Raw genomic sequence first — 23,250 nt, forward strand, 5'->3', positions numbered from 1 at the left:
ACACACTGAAATAATGAAAAGAATTAAAGAACTTGAATTCCTTCAATTTTTCTTCATTTGGACTCAACATTTTCTTGTTTCTTTCAATAAATCTCTCTTGTTTGCTTAAGTTCTTACCACAAATATCACATTTCTCTCAATTTTCCCATAGCACACTATTCTTTTCCTTCACTGTGTGCTTCACAATTAATGTGATATCTTGGCTCCCATATCTCCTGTGATTATCTATGACCTGTCTCCCCGACTTGAAGGCAGGGATCAGTTTTGTTTGGTTCTGTGCCTTGAGTTGAGAGGGACCTAATAAGCATCTGTGGATGAAGTGAGAGACTGAACTTAAGAGACAGTTCGAAGACAGGGTCCATATTAGTCAGCATCCCAGAGTGGAGCATGGATTGGGGCAGGGGGAGAGGGGCAACCTGTGATGAACAGCATACTTTCCCTGACCCAACAGAGGGAGAGCCAATCATGCTAGCCTGCCCACAGCACTCCAGCCTTGCCTCAAAAAGAGAATGTGTCGCGTTGCACTGACTTTTCTCTTTACCTATCAGTTTCTCCTATAGATTGTGAGCTCCTTAACCCACTTCTCATTTGCCCCGAGAATATTCGCCGGCGGTGCTTGCAACTGCAAAGTTGACTTCCAGATAATTTGTGGATTATAGGCCTAACCTTACCCCCAAAGTTTGCCACAAAATATCTTGCTTTTATTATTATTTTCACATTTCTCTAGTATATCGATAGTCTTTGGAAACAAATGAGATAATTCTATTTATAGCGTTCTCTTTTTAGTAGTGGTATTTTCATTTATAAAATATAGTAGCTCTCGATTGCCGAAAATGTCAAATCCTAGAAAACAGCATTCCTGCTCATGATGTTAACATCATTCTCCAACAGTTGTTAGCCAAAGATTCATTTGATGAATCTGATTTAGGTATACATTTCTGTTACATTAGGACTAGAGACAAGTTTTATTTAGAAATAACTCCAAGAACAGTTTTTATATTTTATTTTCACATCGAAAACCAGTCAGATTTGCTTCAGCCTCAAAGAGCGTGTTTATGTAAAATTAAATTAACACTGGCAGCAAGCTGCACTTTTTTTCTAAACAGAAAATAGGTTAAAAGTGGAATTTGCATTCCCAACCAGTACAAGAATTATCTGTTGACTGACATATACATACAGGTGCTCTCTATCCTTCCAGAATCCTCAATCTTTTTAAGGTAATAATAAGATTTATATAGACATGACACAATTAGAAGGGGTTTTAGGGACACAGGAAACTGCTGAGTTAATGCTAAAATATGCAGCATACAAAAGAAGTGCCAAGGGTGGTCAGATGGTGGAGAGATTGATCTTTCTTTACGTGTATGTATTTCTTGACACAGTCCTTGAAGGATTTTTAAAGTAGGCAAAGAGGGAGGAGATCTTTAAGACAGAAATTCAGTATATCACAGAGTTTGAAGCTAAAAAAGAATATTGGGAGTATGTATAGGTATTTGTGCTGGGAATGGGAAGTGGGGAATGGTGAATGTATATTAGTTATATGAAACACTTAGCACAATGCATGTCACATATTAAATCATTGGCATTGCCCTTACTATTATGATTACTACTATTATTAATTATAGTTTAAAAGTCTATTTTTGTACTCTTTAGATCTTCTTTCTAAAAGAAGGAAAAAAAGACTCTCCTATCATTAATTTACTTTTTTTATGTTTAAAGTTAAATTGATAATTAATTTTTATTCATTATTTACTAGAGAGTGGTAGTTACATGCTAGAAAGTGATGGGAGGCCAGACTGGCCAGGCCCAGTGTACGATTTAGAGGACATTCAAACTTGATCTAAAAGTGGTAATTTTCAATTGTGGTTGCACATTAGAATCAGCTGAGGGAGTTTTAAAAACCTTGCTGTCCAGAGGCTGCACCCCAGACCTATCAAATCTCAATCTTTGGAGGTGGGAGCCAGACATCAGTAGTTTTAAAAGCTCTCCAGGCAATTCCGATGCAGCCAAGGTTGAGAACCTTTGAGAGTTGAAGACTCGTTACATGTTCAGGGGAATGGCGTGTGAGACAAAACAAAAGGGCAGCCACAGTAAGGTTGATCTGTGTTATTTTATCTTGTCTTATCAAGGACCTCTTAGGATTCGTTTTATGACTCCCATTTTACAGCTAAGGAAACTGAGTCTCGGCGAGGCTGAGCCTCATCGGTCACAGAACTGAAAGGCCAGCCAGGGTTTGAATGCAGTCCATCAAGCCATGCTCTCCCACCTTTGCTCTGTGCTGTCTACCAGTGGAGGGACTTATAGAATCGCGTGTGGGGTGTAGGTGACTGGGAAGAAACCAGAATCAAGAAAGCCCCTTAGGAGGTAAGTGTAGTAATCTAAGTAGGATCTAAGAATGTTAGGATTAAACAATTGCCTGGATCACCTGTGAGCCAAATCCACCAGCTGAGCAAAGCCACCTTCCTATCAGCTGAGCCAGAGAACCAAGGCCAGTGTCTGTCCCTTTCCCTGAGAAAGCTGCATTCTCAACAGCTTTGGAAGCTAAAATACAGCAACAGTGGCAGTTTCAGAAGCAGCAACCCTTCACTGGATCTGTTTTTTCCCTCTTCAAGAATGCCTGGCTCTCAGCAAGCAAAAGGCATAAAGCTCATCAAATGTATTCTCCCTCAGGTCCTTTCAGGAGATCTATAATCTAAGGTTTTATAGATAGTGGATGTAAAAACATGGTTTAAAGATATAATCTTCAGCTTGACAAGGTGTCTTTTGAAAAGTAAATTAATGACAGAATGAAAAGCAATAAGGTGATGCTTTTTCTTTTTTTTTTTCTTTGAGATGGAGGAAGATCTAAAGAGTTCAGTACTCGATGAATCTCTTCTGAATGATATGCCTTTAGGGTAAAGAAAATGGACGGAGAGAAAGGGAAGGCTTCAAAAATCACATTGCACAAACGAGAGATGGCAGAGTGAATGAAGCTACCGGGAGCCATGAGAGGAAGGGAGCTGTGATACAGATTAGCATTAAACAATTAGCATCGTTTCCATAAGAACAATGGAGGCCACTACCCCTTCTCTTGGGAAATGGGTGAAGCACTCTGGCGAGCCTTTGTGCCAGGCCCCGTGCTGGGTGCTGGAGGTACAGAAATGGATCAGACATGGTCCTAGCCTTGGAAGAATGCTTGGTCTGGGGGTGGCCTGTGAATGATGACAGTAGGTCATCTACCAATAGGAAGCCCAGGGGCTGTGGGAGCAGGAAAGGCAGGCTGGAGAAGAAGATGGTCAGTGGAGATGAGAAAATGAGCAGGAGCTAGACAAGCAAAGAAAAGTGAAAGAGAGGCAGGATATTACAGAGGAAACATGTACAAAGTCACAGAGGTGGGAAACCATGAGGTGGGTTGGCGGGCAGTACCTGCTCTCTTCTGGGTACAGGACCTGGCCATTCTCAGGCTGGGGACAGCTGAGTTTGGACCTTGGGTTCAGTCATTGGGCCTCTCCTGAGGGCAGCTGGTGCTTGATCCTGGGGAGATTTTCACAGATGGCCATTTTTCAGTCATTCCCCTGATGACTTCAGGTGCTTTGGGGGTTCAACACCCCACAGCCATTGCTATGAAGTTCAAGCATTTTCAACTGAATTCATAAGGTTCTCTCTGATTTGACACAATGTACTATTCCATGTTAACCTCCCATTTCAGACTTTATGAACCAATTGTACTAAAATCTGTGGTCCCTTACATGATATACAAAGGCCTCCAATGACTAGTCCTTGGCTCTGTGACTTCACGTGCTTCCATTCACTCTTCCCTCAGTCATGCTGCTCCAGGCACTCAAGCCTTTGTGCTGTCCATCACACATGCCAAGCTCTCTCATGCCTCAGGACCTTTGCATGTGTGCCCCTCTGCCTAAAATGTTCATTCTCTAAATGAGCTCATCCAAGACTCACTCCTTTGTTTCATTCAAGTCTCTGCTCAAATATTACCCCTCCAAAAACTTTACCCTCATTTATTTGTCTTGTATGGTACTTACCACTACCTGAGATTATAGATTTGTTTATTCTTCCTCTTCCCTTTGGTATACTTCCACCATTAATATGCAAGCTTTTTCATGGCTAGATCCCCAGTACTTAGAATTGTATTTGAACTTAATAGAGATTCAGTAAGTATTTGCCAAATGAATGAACTACTTACAATTTGCACATACTACCCCAAAGCATCCCTGCCTGCTAGCAGCCATCTTCTCCTGTCTCTTCACCAGTGCTTTTGAGGGTATAAGTTAGGTGTCCACTTTCCCAGAAAGCCAACCCCAACCCCTTCTATTCTTTCACACTTCGTCAGGTGCTACTCCCATATATGGCTCTGTATTCCAGCATTTTACATACTCCATCAGTGTAGGCTGCTTGTTTGTCTTCCTACCCACTGACTTCTTGCAGGGTAGATGGGAACTGGCATTTACTTTTAGCGTCCCGGCAACTAGCATAGTGCTTGGCATATAGGAGCTTCCCAGTAAAAATCTTTTGGAAGCTGTTCTCTCTCTGGTCTGTCTGAGTGAGAGGGAGAGGCTCTAGAACAAGCTTTGCATGCAGTGTGCAAGAATTTGTGAGAGAGAACCCCATAGAAAACATTTTCACAAGACTCCTGGATCCTGCAACCTTCCTGGTGTATTAGAGGAGAGCCCAAACCATTCCCACAGGCTACATGCATTTAAGAGAGAGTCTGCATTTTTCACCTTGGTGAAGCAAAGTCCATCAATTCGAGTTAAAAATTCTGCATTCATGGCCTTGGGGTTCTCCCTTCCCCTGGGAGAGATAAAGGGAAATATGTTTCCCTTCCATATTAACAGCTTAAAATGTGAGATAAATCCTTCTGTCCTAACCTATTTTTAACAAATGGACTTTGCTGTCCAATGGCATGATACATGTCTGACAGATCTATTTATTCATTCTATTTCTTTAGAGATAGCAGCTAAGAAGTTTTATCTATTATTTGTCTCCCTCCCCCATTCCCATTTTCCTAACCAAGCATGTGGAGCAAACAGTTGATGGATGGATGGTGTTTGGGATAAAAGGGGCCAGAATCAGATAGTTTTAGGATATGAACAAACTAGCTTATTAACAAGGAGGCCCATCTGGCAGGAGGTGGTGGGGGGAGGAGTGGATCCCAGACAATGGTCAGTGATGGATGAAGGAACACTGGGGGTTGCAAGGTGTAGACGTGAGATAACTAGTGGACACAGCCAAAAGCTCCCAAAGCTCTGGAGCAGCCTCCTGCACAGAGGTGAATGTCAGACCAGCCACTTGACTCCCTCTGACAGTCCTCCAGGAATTCCCCACTGCAAACACAATCCCTGTTTCTTGTCCTTTTCTGTAAAATGCAATCTACCTGCTCAAAAAGAGATAGGCTAGGCAGGGTAAAAAAAAAAAAGCCAGGTATTTAACTGGGTTGGTTTGTTCAGCACCCAAGAATGGGAAGGCAGTTGAGCATCTACCATGTGTCAGGCACTTTAAAGTGATAGCAGTCCTTTTGCACATGTCATGTCATTGAGTCCTTACACTTGTGTCATCAGGAGTATTGGCTCCATTTTCTGATGAGGAAACTGAGGCACAGAGAGGATAAATGACTTGTCAAGGTCGCTCAGCTAGGAAGTGGTGGCATCGGGTCTTATACCTCCATCTGCCCCAAAGGTCTTCAAATGTCTCTGCTTCTCTGTTACCAGATGCCATCCCAGGGCCCTTTCTCTGTCTCTTCTATGCAAGTGGGCTGGCAGGCAGGCAGGCACTGAAGCTGGATCTGCTTCTGTTACAGTGAGACGTTGGGGAGCAGTGCAGCGGCAGCCATTGGACGGAGGCAGTTCTTCTACTTTCAAGCTGTGTGGTCTTGGGCAAATCGCTTAGTCTCTCCGAGGCTCTGTCTCATCGCCTGTCAGAGGCAGATAATAAATCCTTCCTCTTGCAGGCATTGAGAGGATTAAGTTGGATTAGGCATGTGGAAGTTCTTTGTAACTAGTAATGCCCTCTGCAAATATTACTTATTATGCTGTTATATTTTCCCTTAATAACCTAGAGCTTGAGATATGAAAGCAGTTCATGTCCTTTATTAAGACATTTAGGTGCTAAGCTATTTTATGTCTTTCTTGTTCTCATGTGTCGTAGTAGGTTTCACAGTGAAATGTCTTTAAAACAATTTGCAATGACTTTAAAAAGACAAACCGTAGTTCTTGTTGGTGGTTTGAGAAACAATGACGTCCACAGTATAGCTAACTTTGTCCCAGGCGCTCTTCATATTTCACATGATGCTCACAGAACCCCAGGAGGTTGCTACTGTCACCACCACCATCTTACAGATGAGGAAACAAAAGCACAGATGGGTATGTAACCTCCATAAGACCACAAAGTTAGTAAGACACAGAGCCAGGCCATGTCACAAATGCAGATAGTCTGGCACCGGAGCATGCCCTTAGAAGTACTTTGCTGCTCTGGCCTCTTCATCTGTGTTTCCAGTTCTTAGAGGTTGTGCTGTCCCCCAGCTACCTCAGTATACCCATCTCTGAGTTCCTGTGTACCTCAGTATGAGAATCTGGCCATATATTTAAGAAAGACAACTCAAAGAGGAACATGCCATGAAAACTCTGACAACAGTAACGGAATCTCAAAGACTTAAAGTGTACCATTCCAGTGTGTCACTGTTAGGTTTTAGGTGAGCATTCAAGTTTACAATAAATCTATGATGAGAAAATGAGGTGGAGGCAACATGTTCGGATGATGATTTTTTAAAAGTTATTTATTCGTTTCTTGCCTCTGCCATATACTGGGCAGGCCTTTTAGCCCTGTTGAACTTTGGTTTCTTCATCAGTCCGCAAATGTGCTTCTCAGGTTTACCCCTGACACACAATTGCAGACTTGTCTGCTCCCTTCTATAAAGTTTCCCAGAAGATATCTGGTGGTCCCCAGTGGGTGTCACCAACACCTCTAATCAAGTTCTATTAGTCCTTATCTGACATCAGCTATTTTTTCTGCCAATTTTATTAGATTCTTTGTTGCAATGCTGCCCACGAAGCTGGCTGAAGGTGCCTACCCTGGCCACTGCTGTGGTGGTTCCTCTTATCACAGGCTTCTGTACCTCAAACTTCATACCACCATCATGTGCCACCAATTCACTGAAGTTTTTCACTGGCCTGGGAAGGGTCTGGCCTTGGCCCCACTCACGTCTCTTTTCATTAGTTCATTAATTCATGCAACAATTATTTATCATTGTCTGATTGTGCCAGGCACTGTACTGGAGACATATAAGTGCAGCAGACAATACTATTCCTGCCTTCATGGACATTATATTTGAGAAGAAATAGGAGATGATAAATGAGTAAATTATAATAGTGTCTGGAAATATTAGTGAACAGGCATACTGTTATTAAGCACATCTGCAGTCTGTAAAAGAAAGTATTTCTCTATCAAGATTCTAATCATGAGGGTCCCCAGGAAGACCTGGCTGGTGTCCCAAGGGTTTTCTGCTCCAGGCACGCTCTCTCCCCAGGGCTTTTTTTTTTTTTTTTCCATAAGTACGTGGGAACCGACCAGAGTCCTCTTCTTTAAAACAAAGATGGCATTTTCCTCTGGATTCTCTGCCAGCAGGTGCTCTTTCTTCTGGCCTCCCTCTAAATTCCACCTTGATGTCCACAGTCAGCTTATTTATTGTAAAGATCAGGTTTCCCTTTGAAGCTTTCTCTACGTGTCACTTCATGATGGTATTAATATCTACCCCATCGAATTCAGATAAAGATTAAATGAGATAATGTAGGCTAAAAGACTCATAAATTGAGAAGCACTCCATAATTGGCAGCTATTATTATAATAATTACTACTCCCACAGAAGTTACATTATTAGCCCAAGGTCACACAGGGTGGAAGCTGAGACACAGGACTCCCACCCCTGCACTCCCACATCAACAGCACGGTGGCGCTCATAGCATTTCAGAGGTTCACGTTCTTGGATACAAAACTGTCATATCCAAGTATCTTGTAGTGTTTTCAGGCTTCCAGGACCACTGCCAAACCACTGCCTAGACTGTACCCCGCGGATACTGTAGCTCCTACACAGGTACACTGGTTCGAACTACTGTTGCCAAGCTTTTCCAAAAGCATGGTTTGCATTTATTTTGTTTAATTCTTACATTATGTTTCAACCTCCTCCTAAATGCATTTGTTTGCAAGAAGAGCCACCAGGGGAAGTTCAGCCCACAAATAAGAATATAATTATTACACAGTTTAGCAGCGCCTGGGCATCACCCGGGTATTCACCGGTGCTCCGCAATTCAATTGTCTCTCCTTCAAGACTGTATTTAATAGGATAAACAATTTCTGCTAAATGCAATAAACGTAAACCTGGGCTGTCATCTCCATAATCAACTCGAATTTCCCATTAAAAGCGGTGGCTGTGATTGAGATTCAGAATTTAATTTGGTAGCACTGGCTTCAACGTCCTGGTGTCGGCTTCATGGGAGCCTCCCATCAAAAAAAGATGGGACAGCTTTTCCCTATCTCTGGGGAATCATAAAAGAAGATAGATTATAACTCAAGAAAATTATATAGCTTTGGTATAATGAAAGAGATAAAACATTATTGGATTAGTCTGTTGAAATAACAGCAGACAGCAAAGAAATAATATTAAGCCAAGAAAGGCCCAGACCTGTCAGTTCAATTGCAAGGGACACCAGGATGCAGGAAGGCTGACAGAATCACCACCGTTGCTGCAACAACCCCTGAGCTGCTCTTTCCAGTGGTTATTCTATTGGCTCAGTTCCAGAAAGCTGGTTGAGCCAGATCGGTGGGTGGCGGTATCCTATGTTTTGGTGTCATGGACATATTTAGTAAGGTCTTACACCCCAGCACTAAGCCCAGTAGCAAACTCAAAGCCAATGATGTGGCCAAAAACAAACTGGTGAAAATAGGACGAACCAATTCACTTTTCATCGTATTTTCCCCCCCATCAATTTGATTTCAACAAAATTCACATGAAGTTCTGTAATTAGACAGGAAGTGCCTAAAAGCAAAAATATATTAAGAGATATTTTAACATGATAGAATGAAGGAGAGCAATAAAGATTAAGGGATCACTTGACTCAATCTAAATAATAAGAATATTTTGGTTTTTAATAACCTGAAGATCAACTGCCTTCTTACTGTCTGCAAGCACCTCCATCCTCCAAATGGAATTTGCACACAAGCAAGGTAGAAGGTACAGAGGTAGGAAAAGGTTTTCATTGCACATTGCCCAAAGTAATTAACTTTAACTTTTCCTTGACATGTTTCCTCTTCTAGCCACCACAACCTGTTCCCCTCTTTTTTGTCTCTCTTATTTAATTGTCTCTCATTCAGTGATTAGTTTCCTTGGTTCTTATCTCCAGCTCAGGAACTTCTCTTGGTACCCACTCATGTCACAAGTCAGCTCTGCCCCAGAAGGCCTGCTTGTGACATACACAACCACTCCCTTCCTGTGCATGACGTCAAAGGGAGCTGAGGAATCAGGATCCACCCCTCAGGTTGCATGGGTGAAGATTTGTCAATCTCTCTCTTTTATACACACACACACACACACGCACACGCACATGCACACACACAGCACTTTCTCCTATATTTTATTTCATGAAAAATTCTTTGTTAATCAAACACCCATTTTTTGACAGGAAGGGAGCATCATAATTAAGAGTTTGAAACCCTGGATCTCGAGCACCCAGGTTTGCAGCCCAGCTCTGCCACTTCCTAACTGTGTAACCCTGGACAAGTCATTTAACCGTTCTAAGGCTCAATCTCCCAGCTGTTTAATAGGGATAATATAGAGCATGCACCTTATACGGTTGCCATGAGGGTGGAATGAATTAACACAGAGAGCACTGTGGTTGGCACACAGGAATCATTCAACAAGACTCTTCAAGGGAAGAGAAGTTTAATATCTATTCATTGATCCATTATTGCACAACTACCATGTGCCAGTCACTGCTAGATAGTAGGACTTCAATGTGAATAACTTCCACATAGTTCCTGGCTGGTAGTAAATGTGAGTGAAATAAAACTACAGAGATGAGCAAAGTGAGGATTACCACGATGCTTAAGCCCCTGAAGAACCTATAATTATCGTTTAAACTCGCTATTTGCTCCAATCAGTGTGCGTTTTACAAATAACATCTTTATTTTAAACATCCTGAATGGAACTGCCCTCCACCCTTGGGCTGGCTCCAGGTTGTGGCTGGTGTTGGGTGAGCAGGGTGAGTATCTAGTGTCGGGGAGAGCTAGCCTGAGCAACTAAAAGGCTTAGGGCTCTCAATGTGTGCAGTCCACAGTAGTGCCATCTGCTAGAAGCTCTCCCTTCCAATTAACAATTAAGCGTTTCCGAAGCAGGGCCCAAGCAGGCGCTGCCCCCATTTCGAGGAAGTGGATTGTTGCACTGCCTTTGTCTTGTTTTCTGTCCTCCAGAACACGAAGACCAGTTTGACCAGCAATTCCACTTCCCATCAATGGGGACATCTAAAAGAAAAAATGTCAACGAACATTGATTAGCCCTATTACACTGTGGTGCCTACAGGTGGGGTCGAGTGTATTATCCAGAAGGTTTTAGGAGTCTGAATCTCTGATCTGCACCCTCTAGTCAACTGTCCTTCTTTCAGGCCATTGTGCTCACCACACTCCCCTCTACCACAGGGCCTTTGCACATGCTGTTCCCGCTGTCCAGAACATTCTTCCTTCCTCTGTTCATCTGATCAGTACTATTTACCCTTCAGATCTCAGTTTAAGGGTTATTTTCACAGAGAAACCTTCCCTGACCCCTAACTCCCTATCATTCTTCATATTTGAAGCTCTCAGAGCATTTTGTAGCAGTTACAATTGAAACTTTAAATATATTTCTGGGACAATTCAAATGATATTTATCTTTCTTTCTAAAGAGCAATCTCCATGATGACAGAAACCATATCTGATTTGCTCACCACTGAACCCCAGAACCTCAGCTGACACATATGAGGCCCTTAGCAATATTTGGTGAATGAATGGTTTCCAGCTTAGACACTTCTTAGCTACAGGATGCTGAACAGTTTACTTCTCAACGTATAAAATGGAGTTATCAACTGTGAGTGTTGTGTATTTTAAATGAGGTGTTCTTCTCTGACATTTGCCTTTCCCTTGGGGAATTTTTGGTCATTGATGAGATTGCCAAATCACTTATATCCACCATGATATACCACGTGTCTGGCAGAGCTGCTAACTCACGGTGTAACTCTGGGTACACTACTTAATATCTCTGGGCTTTCACATTTATAAAGTGAGAGGCTAGAGTAGGTTATTTCCAAGGTCTCCTCCAACCAGGAGAAATCCTGTGGCTGTGTGATTGCACACTCCTGCCAGGTCACTGTGTGGGGCCTGGTTGAGGTGAGGGAGAAGAGAATGAAGATAAACCTGAGCATTTTCTGGGGAAGGAAATAGTGCAGGCAGGAGTTAAGAGCAAAGGCCGTAGAGTCAGACCCACTGGACCAGAACCTGATCATTGGGCAGGTTAGTTCGTGGCCCATTAAACCTCAGTTTCTTCACCTTTAAAGTGGGGATACTGATATTATCTACTTAACGAGGCTATTGTGGGGATTACCCGATTTAATACATGCAAAGTACAAATTTAATATATTTGAAATATATGTAAAACATGTAAAATACAATATGCAGAATAGATGTAAAATTAATATATGTAAAATACAAAAAGATTTAATATATGTAGCACCGTTTATTTAGTTCTAAAACAAACTAACCAATATTTGTTTTCCTCTTACAATGTGTTAGGCACTATTCTAAGCGCTTTATATATCTCATGAGAAACACAAGACAACTCTATGAGATAGTTAATATCATTAGCTGCATTTAGCAGTTGGGAAAACTGAGGCATACAGAGGTGAAATAAATTGCTCAGGGACACAGTTATGATAGAGATGGAATCTGAACCCAGCTTAGCTCAGCAAGGTGTCAGGTACACAGTAAAGTGCCTAATGTTAGTTGTTTCTATTGGATGTGCCAATTTCCTTTTTAATGATAGCACCAAAAAGTCACAGAAAGGGAAATAAAGAGAAAGAGGAGTGGGGGGTTGAGAACTCTCAGGTAATAAAATGGCCAAAGAACTTGAGAGTTGGAAGAGATTTTAATAGACCTTAATAGATCTTAATAGTTTGTTCTTTCATTTGTTATTTCAACACATGTCACTGAGCAGCAACTGTGCCGGGACATGGGGACGCAAATAAATGGAACATGATCCCTACTCACCAACACAGGAGAAACAGACACACAGAACCCAAAATATAATATGCTAAGAGCTATAATAAATATATGTTCAAAGTCTTACAGGAACCCAAAGGAAGAATTAACTAGCTCTCCTTTCTTTGGGGTGGGGGGCAGTTAGAAGACTTTTTACAGAGCAAGGGGCATCTGCACTGTATTTAGAGAGCTAAATAGCAGTTCACTAAATTAAAAAATGGTAATAAGCATTCCAAAATGATCCAAAGAGAAGACTTGCAAATGTTATGCATAGTAGCCCTGTAACATGAAGCACTCTCATGTGAAAATAATGAAATACACAATCCATAGCCAGGATGGGTCTCAAATTTCATAGTGTCCAGCTCTCTACCTGACACCCTCACCTAGCTCTTGCTCTTTCGAATTATTCTCTGGACTTCCCAAGATTTCCCTTTTCCCACCAACTCTCAAAGGCTCCTTACTTTCCCGTAAGGTGATCTCACAGGCTTGACCTTGGAATCCATTAGGACAGATGCATTCACAGCGTGATTCTGAAAAGACAATACAGAGAGTGAATTATACCACGTGAAGCAAACACCTCCTGGAATTCAGCCCTCCACATCACTGCTTTTCCACTAAGTTAAAAGAGGGCAAACATTTAGATGAATGGTTTGAAACAAGGTTTGGTGCCAAGAGTATCTACTCCTTTCTTGAGGGTCCTTTGCTCATAAAAGAGTGTTGATTACCATCATGGGGAATTATATGGAGTTGTTTAAGAATATTTCTCATTAGCAGAAATTTGACCTAGCCATATGTGTTCAGAGTCTAAAGCCACATTAGTAGTCAGAGAGGCCAATGGTCATTGATGCTCATTTTCACCACAGTTATAGCCTCTGCTCCCCTCTGTAGTGATGGGGAACTCACTACCTTTAGATGTCTCATCTGACCTTGGCCGGTTGACACTTTAGAAGATATTCCTTATGCTAATCTATAACGTCACCTTGGAGCTTCTCTCATCTGGATCACACAGAATCTCTTCACAGTATTGTCCTTCATAAGTCAGGCCATGTGAGTAATCCTAGTTCCTGGCTTCATATTCTCCCTTGCCTCCAGTACAGAACCTCAGGTGGGTACCAGTTTCTAGGTTCAAATTTCACACAAGGCAAGGGGGATTTCTGCAAACCTAGACCAAAACTTTGAGCAGATGAGTTGATCTTTTTACTGAACTGTCTCTCCCTTACAAGTCCTTTTCTTGATGGCAGAACTTCCAAACCTTAGACTCTGACTTATGACTGCTTTGCTCATATCCATCCTGTCCAACAAGCTAGACACACACTCATCAATCTCAGCTGAGCAGCTGGGATCTTTCTCCCTGAGAACATGCCTTTTCTGTATCTCTTTTGTGGAGCTTGCTCCATCCATGTGGTTTGATATGCCAACTGGCTCTTTGGGCTGGGATCTGCTACAACCAGTTACTCTAGACATGCTATTCTGAAAGCACGCTGGACGCTGCCTCTGAGTTTTGCCAGCCCATCACAACAAGAGCACAAGATCCCAGGCCCCAACCTTTCCCAAGTTTGCCCTGCTCACTGCAGTGACCCCGATGTGATCCTTAAAGTTAAGACTCAAGTTCTAGTGGCCCATCCTTGCCACCACTCCCAGCTCCCCAATCATCTCACCACATATCAGTCAGGATATGCACAAAGGGCCACTTCTGTGGCCAGAAGAGGTTCCGAGTCCATCCCCACTCTTTGGTGCAGACCACACAGCCTCAGCCTGCCCCTGTCAGGTTAATGCTACCATCACTCGCTGTGTCCCTTCTGGCTGGAAACTAGGTAGCCTTACAGCCATAATAGCATGTCCTACTTGTCTACATTCTGACTCCACTGGAGATAGTCAGACTAACACTGACACTAACACTTGATATAATTCAGTGTAATTCTTTGGTCAAGTCTAGCTCTCCCACTAGTTTATAAACATAGAGAAATGCTGGATCCTGTCTGCCAGTGAATTCAACTGTACAACAGCTTCTCAGGGCTGATTCTACAACAGAATCATCTGGTAGGCTTTTTGAAAGGCCAGTCTTAGTGATTTGCTTTAATTACTTTAGGCTGAGGCCTAGGCTTTGTGTTCATGAAAAGCTCCCTGGGTGATTCTCACATGCAGCTGGGACTGGAATCTGCTGCCTTAGAGGAACACCGAGCACTTTGCCATGAACTGAGTGAAGGGCTCTCCTCCTCAGTCCAGTCTAGGAAAGGTGGGGACTTTAGCAATTGTAAGTTACACCCAGGCTGCAGGTTACAACTACCTGGAGAGGATTTCACCACCCCGATGAGAGGCCCTTATCCAGAGATTCTCACATCATGATCCCGGTTGGGGCCTGAGCATCAGTAGTTCTGAAGGTCTCAAATACAGAAATTCCTCATTTTACTATGCTTCATTTGATTGCCCTTTGCAGGTGTTGCATTTTTTTTACAAATGAAGGCAAGACCTTCCACCAAAAAGATTACCACCGGCTCTGTTGCAGTGGTCTGGAAATTAACCTGCAATGTTTCCAAGGTATGCCCGTCGTTCTAATGCCCAGCCAGGGTGAAGAGGCTCCACATGACCAGGGCACTCTTTTTTCCCCTTGAGAAAATGAAAAGCACTTCATGACATACCCTGGGGCCTGAGGCAGAGGACTTGAGATTGACCTAGAGATTCTTCGTGAGACACTCTGGAGGATATGTGGTTTTGATACTGTGTTCTGGCCCCTAGAACTAGCTCCTCCAGGTGATGGCTTTCACAAGAGACATCAGCTGGCTGGATATGGTACCTTTCAGGACAGGGACTCCATTCCCTTGGCAGGGGGCACAGTGGCAGGAGCTGACTTCTTTCTGGAACTCCTCCAGGGCCTGTTTCATGTTTTGCTTCACTCTGCTGGAGTAGGCAAAGTCTGCGGCTGTCACCAGTTCATACAGAGGCTCTGCCTGTGAAGGGAGGAGAGGCATTTATTTCTTTTATTTTTTCTTTTATTTTTTTGGCAAGGCAACCCTTGGTTGACCTCACAGACTGCAAGGACCTTATCAGTTTACAATCCCTTATTTTTTATTTTTTACACCTACAGCACCTGGTCTTCCTAGGTGGTCTCCCATCCAAGTACTAACCAGGCCCGACCCTGTTTAGCTTCCAAGATCAGATGGGATCGGGCTTGTTCAGGGTGGCATGGCCATAGACGAAAGGCATTTGTTTTAACAGAAAACATTCATCAAATAAAAGCATAAAGCAAGGCTCCATGGGAAATGGCAAGGAGTCAGTACATGGAGACCAAAATGGATTCATATGGAACTGGATAAATGTCACAGCATATAGATGGATGCACTATCAGCTCTCTGCCCCACCCCACCTTATATTCATAAAAAAGCTCATTCGAGTTCAGATCAGCCAATACTTACTGAATACCTCCTAAGTGCCGGGAATTCAACATAAGGAATAAGATAAAATCCCCACTCATAAGAAAGTGAGATTCTAGAGAGAGAGAAATATACTAACAGATACAGCACAGTGTCCACAGGTAACTGAGGAAATTTGTAATGAATAGAGAGAGCAGGTGATTAATCCATCTTTGGTGGTGGGGAGGAGGTGATTTTCAAGGAGCTCTTTAAAAGTATTAAAGGAGCCTTGCCCTAACATCGCTCCCTCTCCGAACCTATCAAAAGCTTTCACATCATGCGAGAGCCACTACCAGGAAAACTTTCCTGAGCTCCAAAGCTTACCGGAACATCCTCCCACCATGAAACACTCAAAACACAGTCTATACTACTCATCTGATACAAATTCTTTTTGCTCCTTTGTGATCATACCTTTTTAATGTGTTGAAATCTCTTTTTTTCCCTCCTCTAATTAGATTGTAAGCTCCTGGCAATCAGGGCTACATATACTCAGCTCTGTCTCTCTAGGGTACAGCCCTGAGCTTAGTGAGAAATGCTGATAAAAGTCGAAGAATGAATTAAAGGGGAATGGAAGACCTCATCAGCGCAAAAGCAGCAGCAGGCGTGGAAGAGAGGGTGTGGATAGCTGAACCATAGAGTCAGAATGTAGCTGGTAGCTCAGTGGGCATAGCAGTGTTTAAGAGGAAGCCACAGATGGATGTGGGCTAGGAAAAACCAGAGGCAAAGAGTCCAAAAAAATGTAGTAAAAAATGTTCAGTGGCCCCCTTGGCTCTAGTTTCAGCTCCAGGGCCAGGTTCCTCTCCAGATTTTGTTTGTGATCCTGTCCTAATCCAGCCCTGGAGAGTTTAGGGTCTGTCTAAATGCAGGCAATCATGCCTAATAGAAGCCTCCAGTGGGAAGAAAATTGCTTCCATTTCTTAATGCATCTGATGCTGACCTTCGCCCCAGTGGGCAAAGCAAGGCCCCTTGGTGGTCCCATTGTCTCACTGTTTTGTGGTCAATGAATTGATCCAGAGGCTGTTTGCACAACCCTCCAGCCTGCTGGCTGCACGTGGGGGAGGGTTGGGAGGGAAGTGGGGCAAGTTTGCTGTATACCAATGATGAACAACTCCAACAGTCTGCTTTCCCTACAGAGCACCTTGAAAAGCTGCCTTTAACCACCCAGAGATTTTCCTTCCAGCACTAAAATTTGCTCCAGGAAAGAGAGTAAGACAGAGGCAGAACTGGAATAAACCTTCCACATATACTGTGTTCCAGGAGCTGTGATGGAGGTTTATAAACATGATCTCACTTCATCATCACAAGGTAGCAATTATTCATCCAGTTTTCAGGTGAGGTTAAATAACTTGAATAAAGTCAAAGAACTCATAAAATAGCATTGTTAGGATTCTAACCCAAAGCCTTTGTTTTTCCTACTAGTTCTAGATGATCATTAACAAAAATGGCTTGACTATTTCCATTTCCAACCTCTATCCCAAGGTTCTCCAAATTTTGTAGTTTGGTGGAGTTCTGAGCAGCAGCTCCTCTGAACTTCTTAGCTCCCTTTTTAAAATTAAGTTATTATGGCGAATCTGTCCATTCTTTGGTTTGGGGGTCCTCTTATTCTGTCTCTTTCTCTTTTCTCCTCTTTTCTTCCCTCTCTTCCTTTTTCTCCTTTCCTCCTTCCATCTTTCTTCTCATCTCTCCCTCAAATACACAGTCCTGACTGATCACTGGGTCCTTAGCTCACCTGCCCTTATGGGAATTTTATATTTATCATAATTTGCTACAAAGAGATGACAGGTGCTCCATGCAGTTCTCTATGATGGACCCCGGTGACCACCATTATTAATAATAACAAATAATTATTGCCAAAACTAGCATTTATTAGGTGCTGAACTAAATACATACATTTTCTATCTTAATCTTCACGACAATCTTATGAGTCAGGTAGTCTTCTGCATTCCCACTTTACAGATGAAAAGGCTGAGGCACAGAAAAGTTAACACTGACCAGAGTCACAGTCGGTAAGTAGCAGAAAAAGATCTGAACTGTTATCATTGTGGTCTATTTTCCTTCAGTACATTTTTTTTTTGGATAGGCAGATGGACACATATTTACAAAAACTGGTGGCATAAGACTGTAGTTTTACATTCCACTTTTTTCACTTAACATCATACTATGAGCGTTTTCCCATGCTATTCACTATCCCTTGATAAACTGATTTTTTTTTTTTTTAATGGCTGCATAGCATCCTGTCGTATGGGTCAACTGCAATGTACTCAACACTTCCCCTATTATTATTAGTGAATTTTTAGATTGTTTCTCTTTTTTCTTTTCTCTTTTGCTACTACAAATAACAAAATAAGGCATGTATGTGTGTGTATATATATGTGTGTGTGTATATATGTGTATATATATCTTTATCTACTTTTAAAATTATTTCTTTAGTCAATTCTATATTTGAGGTACTGGATTTTTAATGTTTTAGATGTATATGGTTAAATTCTTTTCCTAAAGGGTTGTACCGAAATTTATATTCCCATCTCAATGTTCTCAATGACATTGAGTATTATAGATTTTTAATCATTATCAATTTGACAGGTAAAAATAATATTGCAGTGTTATTTTAATTTTTATTTTTTATTCCTAGAGAGGTTTAAATTTTTGCATATTTATTCATCATCTGAGTTTTTCTGAGAGTTGTCTATTTCTTTAAGATGTGTTTTCCTTATAAACTGCATCATTCCATACACATTAAAAATTTCATTTGTGGCAAAATTATTTTGTTGGTGTGTAACCTGCCACTTAATTACATTCATCGTTTCCTTATTTGAAATTCAGAATTTATTTTCAGGGGTGAAATTCAGTAGTCCAAGTCCAACATTATCTCACCAGGCAAGGCCACTACAACATCTGTATTAAATCTTCTCGTGGTCAGATGAATTTGTTTTTAGAGAATCTTTGACTAAGTTGTTTTAGAAAAATGTGAAGGTCATTATCACAGTTTACCAAATACATCAGCTTCTTTTCTTTCTGGGCACGTGGCAGGGCTGCGATTCCTTGCCATCCTTAAGAACGGATTTGCAATTTGACTTGTTTTGAGCAGTGAAAGGTGAGCGGAGGGAGTGTCCCTTCTAGACTGATGTTTTTGGAGCAGAGCGAGGTGACTTTTCCCATTCCCTTACCTTTTCTATGGCAATCTTGGGAGCATGTGACAAGATAAAGCCTCCTGTCACCTAGATCCCTGAGTGGCGTCGAGAAAAGCCCCCTTGCTAATATACTTTGAACATGAGTGTGATTAAGGAAACAACTTTTGTTGCCCTAAGACACTGCGATTTGGGGGCTGCTTCACTGCAGCATAACCTAGGCTCTTCGGATCTCTACGTGGGCACCACTCACTACTATCTTTTTTCCTTCTAGCCTGGGCAACGCCCAAGCTCCATACAATGGTTTCTCCAACAGCCTGGATGCCAGACCACAACCTAGCTACCCTGACAAAAATAGAAATGTATGTGGATGACAGGCTTTGTGTCTAGGATTGCCAGTTGAATACAGAATGTTCATTTAAAATTGGATTCTAGATTTAAAAACATACAATTTGTAGTATAAGTGTGCCCCATGAAATATTGGGGAAATGCTTATACTAAAAAATTATTCCGCCTTTGTCTGAACTTCAAATTTAACTGATGTCCTCTATTTGCATTTGTGAAATCTGGTCACCCTTTATATGATTCCTTTAATATCTCAAAATGTCTTTGGGATATTTCATCCATTAAGGACCTTTTCCCTGGGCCACAAGCTTTTTCCTTCCAGACCTCTCTTCATGGTTGTCATTCCATTATCTACAGGCATTTAGTGTTGCAAAGAATTCTAAGACCAGTATGACTTTTATTTTTATAGGACATATTTGTCCTTAAAACAAAAAATATAAAGCATGTGTTTCAGTATAGTCATGTTTTCAGTACTTTTGCCTACTTTTCAATGAGCTGCTCATTTTGCACCATCAGCTCAGGGAAGTTTCTCTCATTATGTGTTTGATTAATGCATCTTCACATTTAATGTTGTCTGTTTCTCAGGAAGAAATCCCCGAGTTTTAGATTTCTATTTCCGTACTCTCTGTCCATCATGTTTCTTTTATGTCATTGTTTTAATCTCGTTGTCTTTTGCTTCTACATTGTAAGAACATTCTTATAGCACCTTCCACATCACTGACTCAATTTTCTGCAGTGTCAATTCTGTTCTTTATAGTTTCCAATGTGGGTTTTAATTCTGCTATTGTGTTTTTGGATTCCTATATTCAGCCACTTCCCTTTTCATCTGATTAGTGTCCAAACATCTCAGCTTCTATTTTTTATTTCATAAATTCCTCACTTTCTTAAATTTTATTATAATCACAAAACAAATGCATCCTAAAATTTACTTCTATTTTTCTATATTTTAGATGTATTCTTGTCTTCTGCATCTTGAATGTCATGTCAATCTCTGGGTTCAGAATTCTCTTTTTATGCCTATTGCTGTCTCTTAACTCTCCTTTGAACAAAGAGCCATTGCTTGGTGTCTAAAGTTTACCAGTAAATACTGTGAATGGGCTCTTCTGTGGTTTTCTTCCCTGCCCAACTGCCTCCTACAGGAAACAGGTTTCAGATCTTGATCTTTAACACTGGCTTATATATGCGAGGCTTGGCCAACACTTGTGTCTAGGAATTGCTAATCGAGTGGGCCCTGCTGTCCTGCAAAGCCATTGCTACTCCAGCTACCTGGCAAGCTGACTCTGCAGAGAAGAATTAGTCTGAGATAATGTGAAGCCATCTGCAACGTTCTCTTACCAGAAACTGCATGAAGGAGTGGGACACCCAGAATGTATATTTCCAACTCGGGTTAGGAATGCACAGAGGAAGTGTGTAAAAACCTTCAACAATCTTGCCCCCACAACTCCTGAAAACATCTCTGATTCTCTAATCTCTTCCCCGCTTTTGGCCCACACAGCTCTTCATGGCACTATGCCGATAGTGGGTATGACTTTCCATTCTCCCCATATGTACTGGGAAGTGTCTGTGCCTTTGGTAAAGTGCTACAAGTCCGTGATTGTTTGCAGGCCTGTTTTAGATGCTTAGGCACCGCCCCCCCCGCCTGGCATCCACATATCACATCATATGCTTGGCACTTAATACTCCCAAAGCCCAGGCTGGCACATCCAACCTATTTAGACAGGTAGTCAGGGCAATCCATTATTCAGGTAAGAGATAAGTAAAAACTAAATACCAGGGATCTATTTTCTCCTGAACTCTGTTTTCCCCCATGTCCATTTGTGATACCAATCAAAATCATCTTGCCATCAGCCAATCCCAGATTTCTCTGGAGCTTCATGAACCTGTTTCTGACTTAACCTTCCCGATGCTCATCTAAATATCATTACTGAATAAGTGGCAGAGGAGAGGATTTGAATGGCAGCCTTCTTGCTCTGCAGAAATTATGCATTTGACATACAATAACGACCATGAGAGAAATTGTCAAGGCTGAGAACTGCAGAGCCCCCATAAGAGCTCCAGCCCCTCAACTCCCCTCTTTGTCTGCAAGAGCAAATCTCCAGGGGGTGGACACTAGACCATCAATGACTGTACAGATGACAGCAAGAAAGGGAAGGTGTAGGATATGACATGGACACCATGCTGAAGGCCCCATAGGCAAGGACCTACCACTGCTGATGTGTGTGACAGTCCTGTTCTAGCAAACGTCTTCTTAGTTTAAGTTCGCAAAGCTGCTCTTGTTTGGGTGACAGGTGGTTGGGATCATTATTTTTTTTTATTATTCATCAAACCCACAGGAAAGTCTGGAGGGGAGGGAAGAGGTGCAAGTCTCATATCTGGACTTAATAGAGACTCTTGAGCAGCCACAGATGGGTGCAACCTCTGTGAACTTGATTTTTATCAGCCACGAAATGGAGATAAGCATACTTAATTTGCAGACTAGTAAAGTTAAATGAAATAACACTGTTAAAGCCTCTGGCAGACTGTCATGAATGTAGCAGGTGCCCAAAAGATGTTAGTGATTAGCATGATGTGTTATTCTGTCCTATAAGACGGATATGCTTGTATGTATCTTACTATTCAGCATAGACTGTATTTTTCATCTTTGTACTTTCCTCTGTTTTCCTCTAGTGTCTCAGCTTTTATCACAGGAACGTAGCAACTATTTGTTGGTTGCCTGAATGTTTAAATGAACAAATAACTGAATGAGTAATTCCCTCATGAAATGGAAACAATATTAATTTAAGAAGGCTGGAATTAGAGGCTGATGGTTAAGTTTCTTTAGCAACCTGGGGGCCCAAGTGAAAGGGATCGGGCTCTCTAGCTGGTGCTAAGCAGTGTATTATAATCAGTTCACTCCAAATACGTGTTCCACTATAATATATGTGCCTCAAGATTAGGGCTCGGGTCTTATTGAGCTCTGCATCCCATACTGTGGCTCACAGTACTTCTTCATAGCTGTTTTCAGAATAGAGAGAAGAATGGGTAGAGCAGCTGCCCAGCTGTACCTTAATTTTGATGATGTCCGGGTTGTACTGCACTGCGTCTCCCCACTCCTGCATCAGGTCTGCTGTCGGCAGGTCCTTGTACGCCAGGGCAGTGATATACTCACTTGCTCCTCCTCGCACAAGGACTACCAAGTCCTCTACCATGGTATTTCTCTTCTTTCTGTCTGATTTGGACAGAGATGTGACATGTCAAGGAATCCACTTTTGCACCTTGGAATTTACAGAAACCCAACCAACAATCATGATATTCACTGAGCTCATTTTGCAGATGTGGGTGGACAAGACACATCCCTGTCAGCAAAGGAGTCACAGTGCAAGGGATAAAAGACAGCTCACCCAATCATATATGACGCAAGTTGGGGGCTAGACAAGGAAGGGACATTTATTTTGAGCATCTATAAATGTCAGTCACTAAGTGAGCCTAACTGATGATAGATAGATGATAGATGATGAATAGATAAATAGATAGATAGATGTAGATAGATTGATAGATAAGTAAATAGGTAAATAGATCATTGATAAATACCTACATACACATATATATATACATATACATATATATGTATCAATCTACCTGTGTACACACACACACACACACACACACACACATATGTATATGTGTGTATGTATATATATATATATATATATATATATATATATATATATAAATGGGTAGATTGGTAGATAGATAATCAATCACCTATGTGTCAGTTTCTAATCTAAGTGTTGTACAAGTATTAACTCAATCTTCACTATGAAATAGGAACTATATAATTTGCAGATAAGAAATCTTAGGCACTAAGTGTTAAGGAATTTAGCCAGCTAGACTTGCCCAAGCTCTAAGCTATATCACTTCTTTGAGTAGGATGACAAAAGTGGGGAAATTGGTAAAGGCTGGACTCTGCATGTGAGAGATACCCTCTAAGGAGTGTCTACAATAAAGTGGTTATTATTTCGACTTCTCATGGAGTTTCCCAGAAAGCCCTCAGTTATATCAGTGAGTCATTCCTACTCTAATTTGTCCATGTGCTCAGTGCCAAAAGACCTGGTGTA

At 41.7% G+C, this 23,250-nt stretch overlaps 1 protein-coding gene and 1 non-coding gene across 2 annotated transcripts in view; both read right to left on the reverse strand.

Annotated features, from left to right (window-relative positions):
• Positions 1–9,638: 9,638 nt before the first annotated feature.
• The window catches only part of C8B (complement C8 beta chain), a 37,614-nt gene continuing 24,002 nt past the window's right edge, over positions 9,639–23,250 (reverse strand). Inside the window, exons 9-12 of the mRNA XM_039887394.1 lie at positions 22,198–22,361; positions 15,065–15,218; positions 12,732–12,800; positions 9,639–10,506 (exon numbers count right to left, since the gene is read on the reverse strand). Of these exons, the coding sequence (XP_039743328.1) occupies positions 10,355–10,506; positions 12,732–12,800; positions 15,065–15,218; positions 22,198–22,361 (539 nt within the window). The 3' untranslated portion in view covers positions 9,639–10,354. The remainder of the gene's footprint in view (positions 10,507–12,731; positions 12,801–15,064; positions 15,219–22,197; positions 22,362–23,250) is intronic.
• On the reverse strand, positions 15,347–15,465 carry LOC120623008 (5S ribosomal RNA). Its single transcript, XR_005658622.1, has one exon. It is a non-coding gene; the product is annotated as a 5S ribosomal RNA (ribosomal RNA).

This window comes from Pteropus medius, unplaced genomic scaffold, assembly GCF_902729225.1.
Source record: "Pteropus medius unplaced genomic scaffold, Ma_sr-lr_union100, whole genome shotgun sequence".
Classification (NCBI taxonomy): domain Eukaryota; kingdom Metazoa; phylum Chordata; class Mammalia; order Chiroptera; family Pteropodidae; genus Pteropus; species Pteropus medius.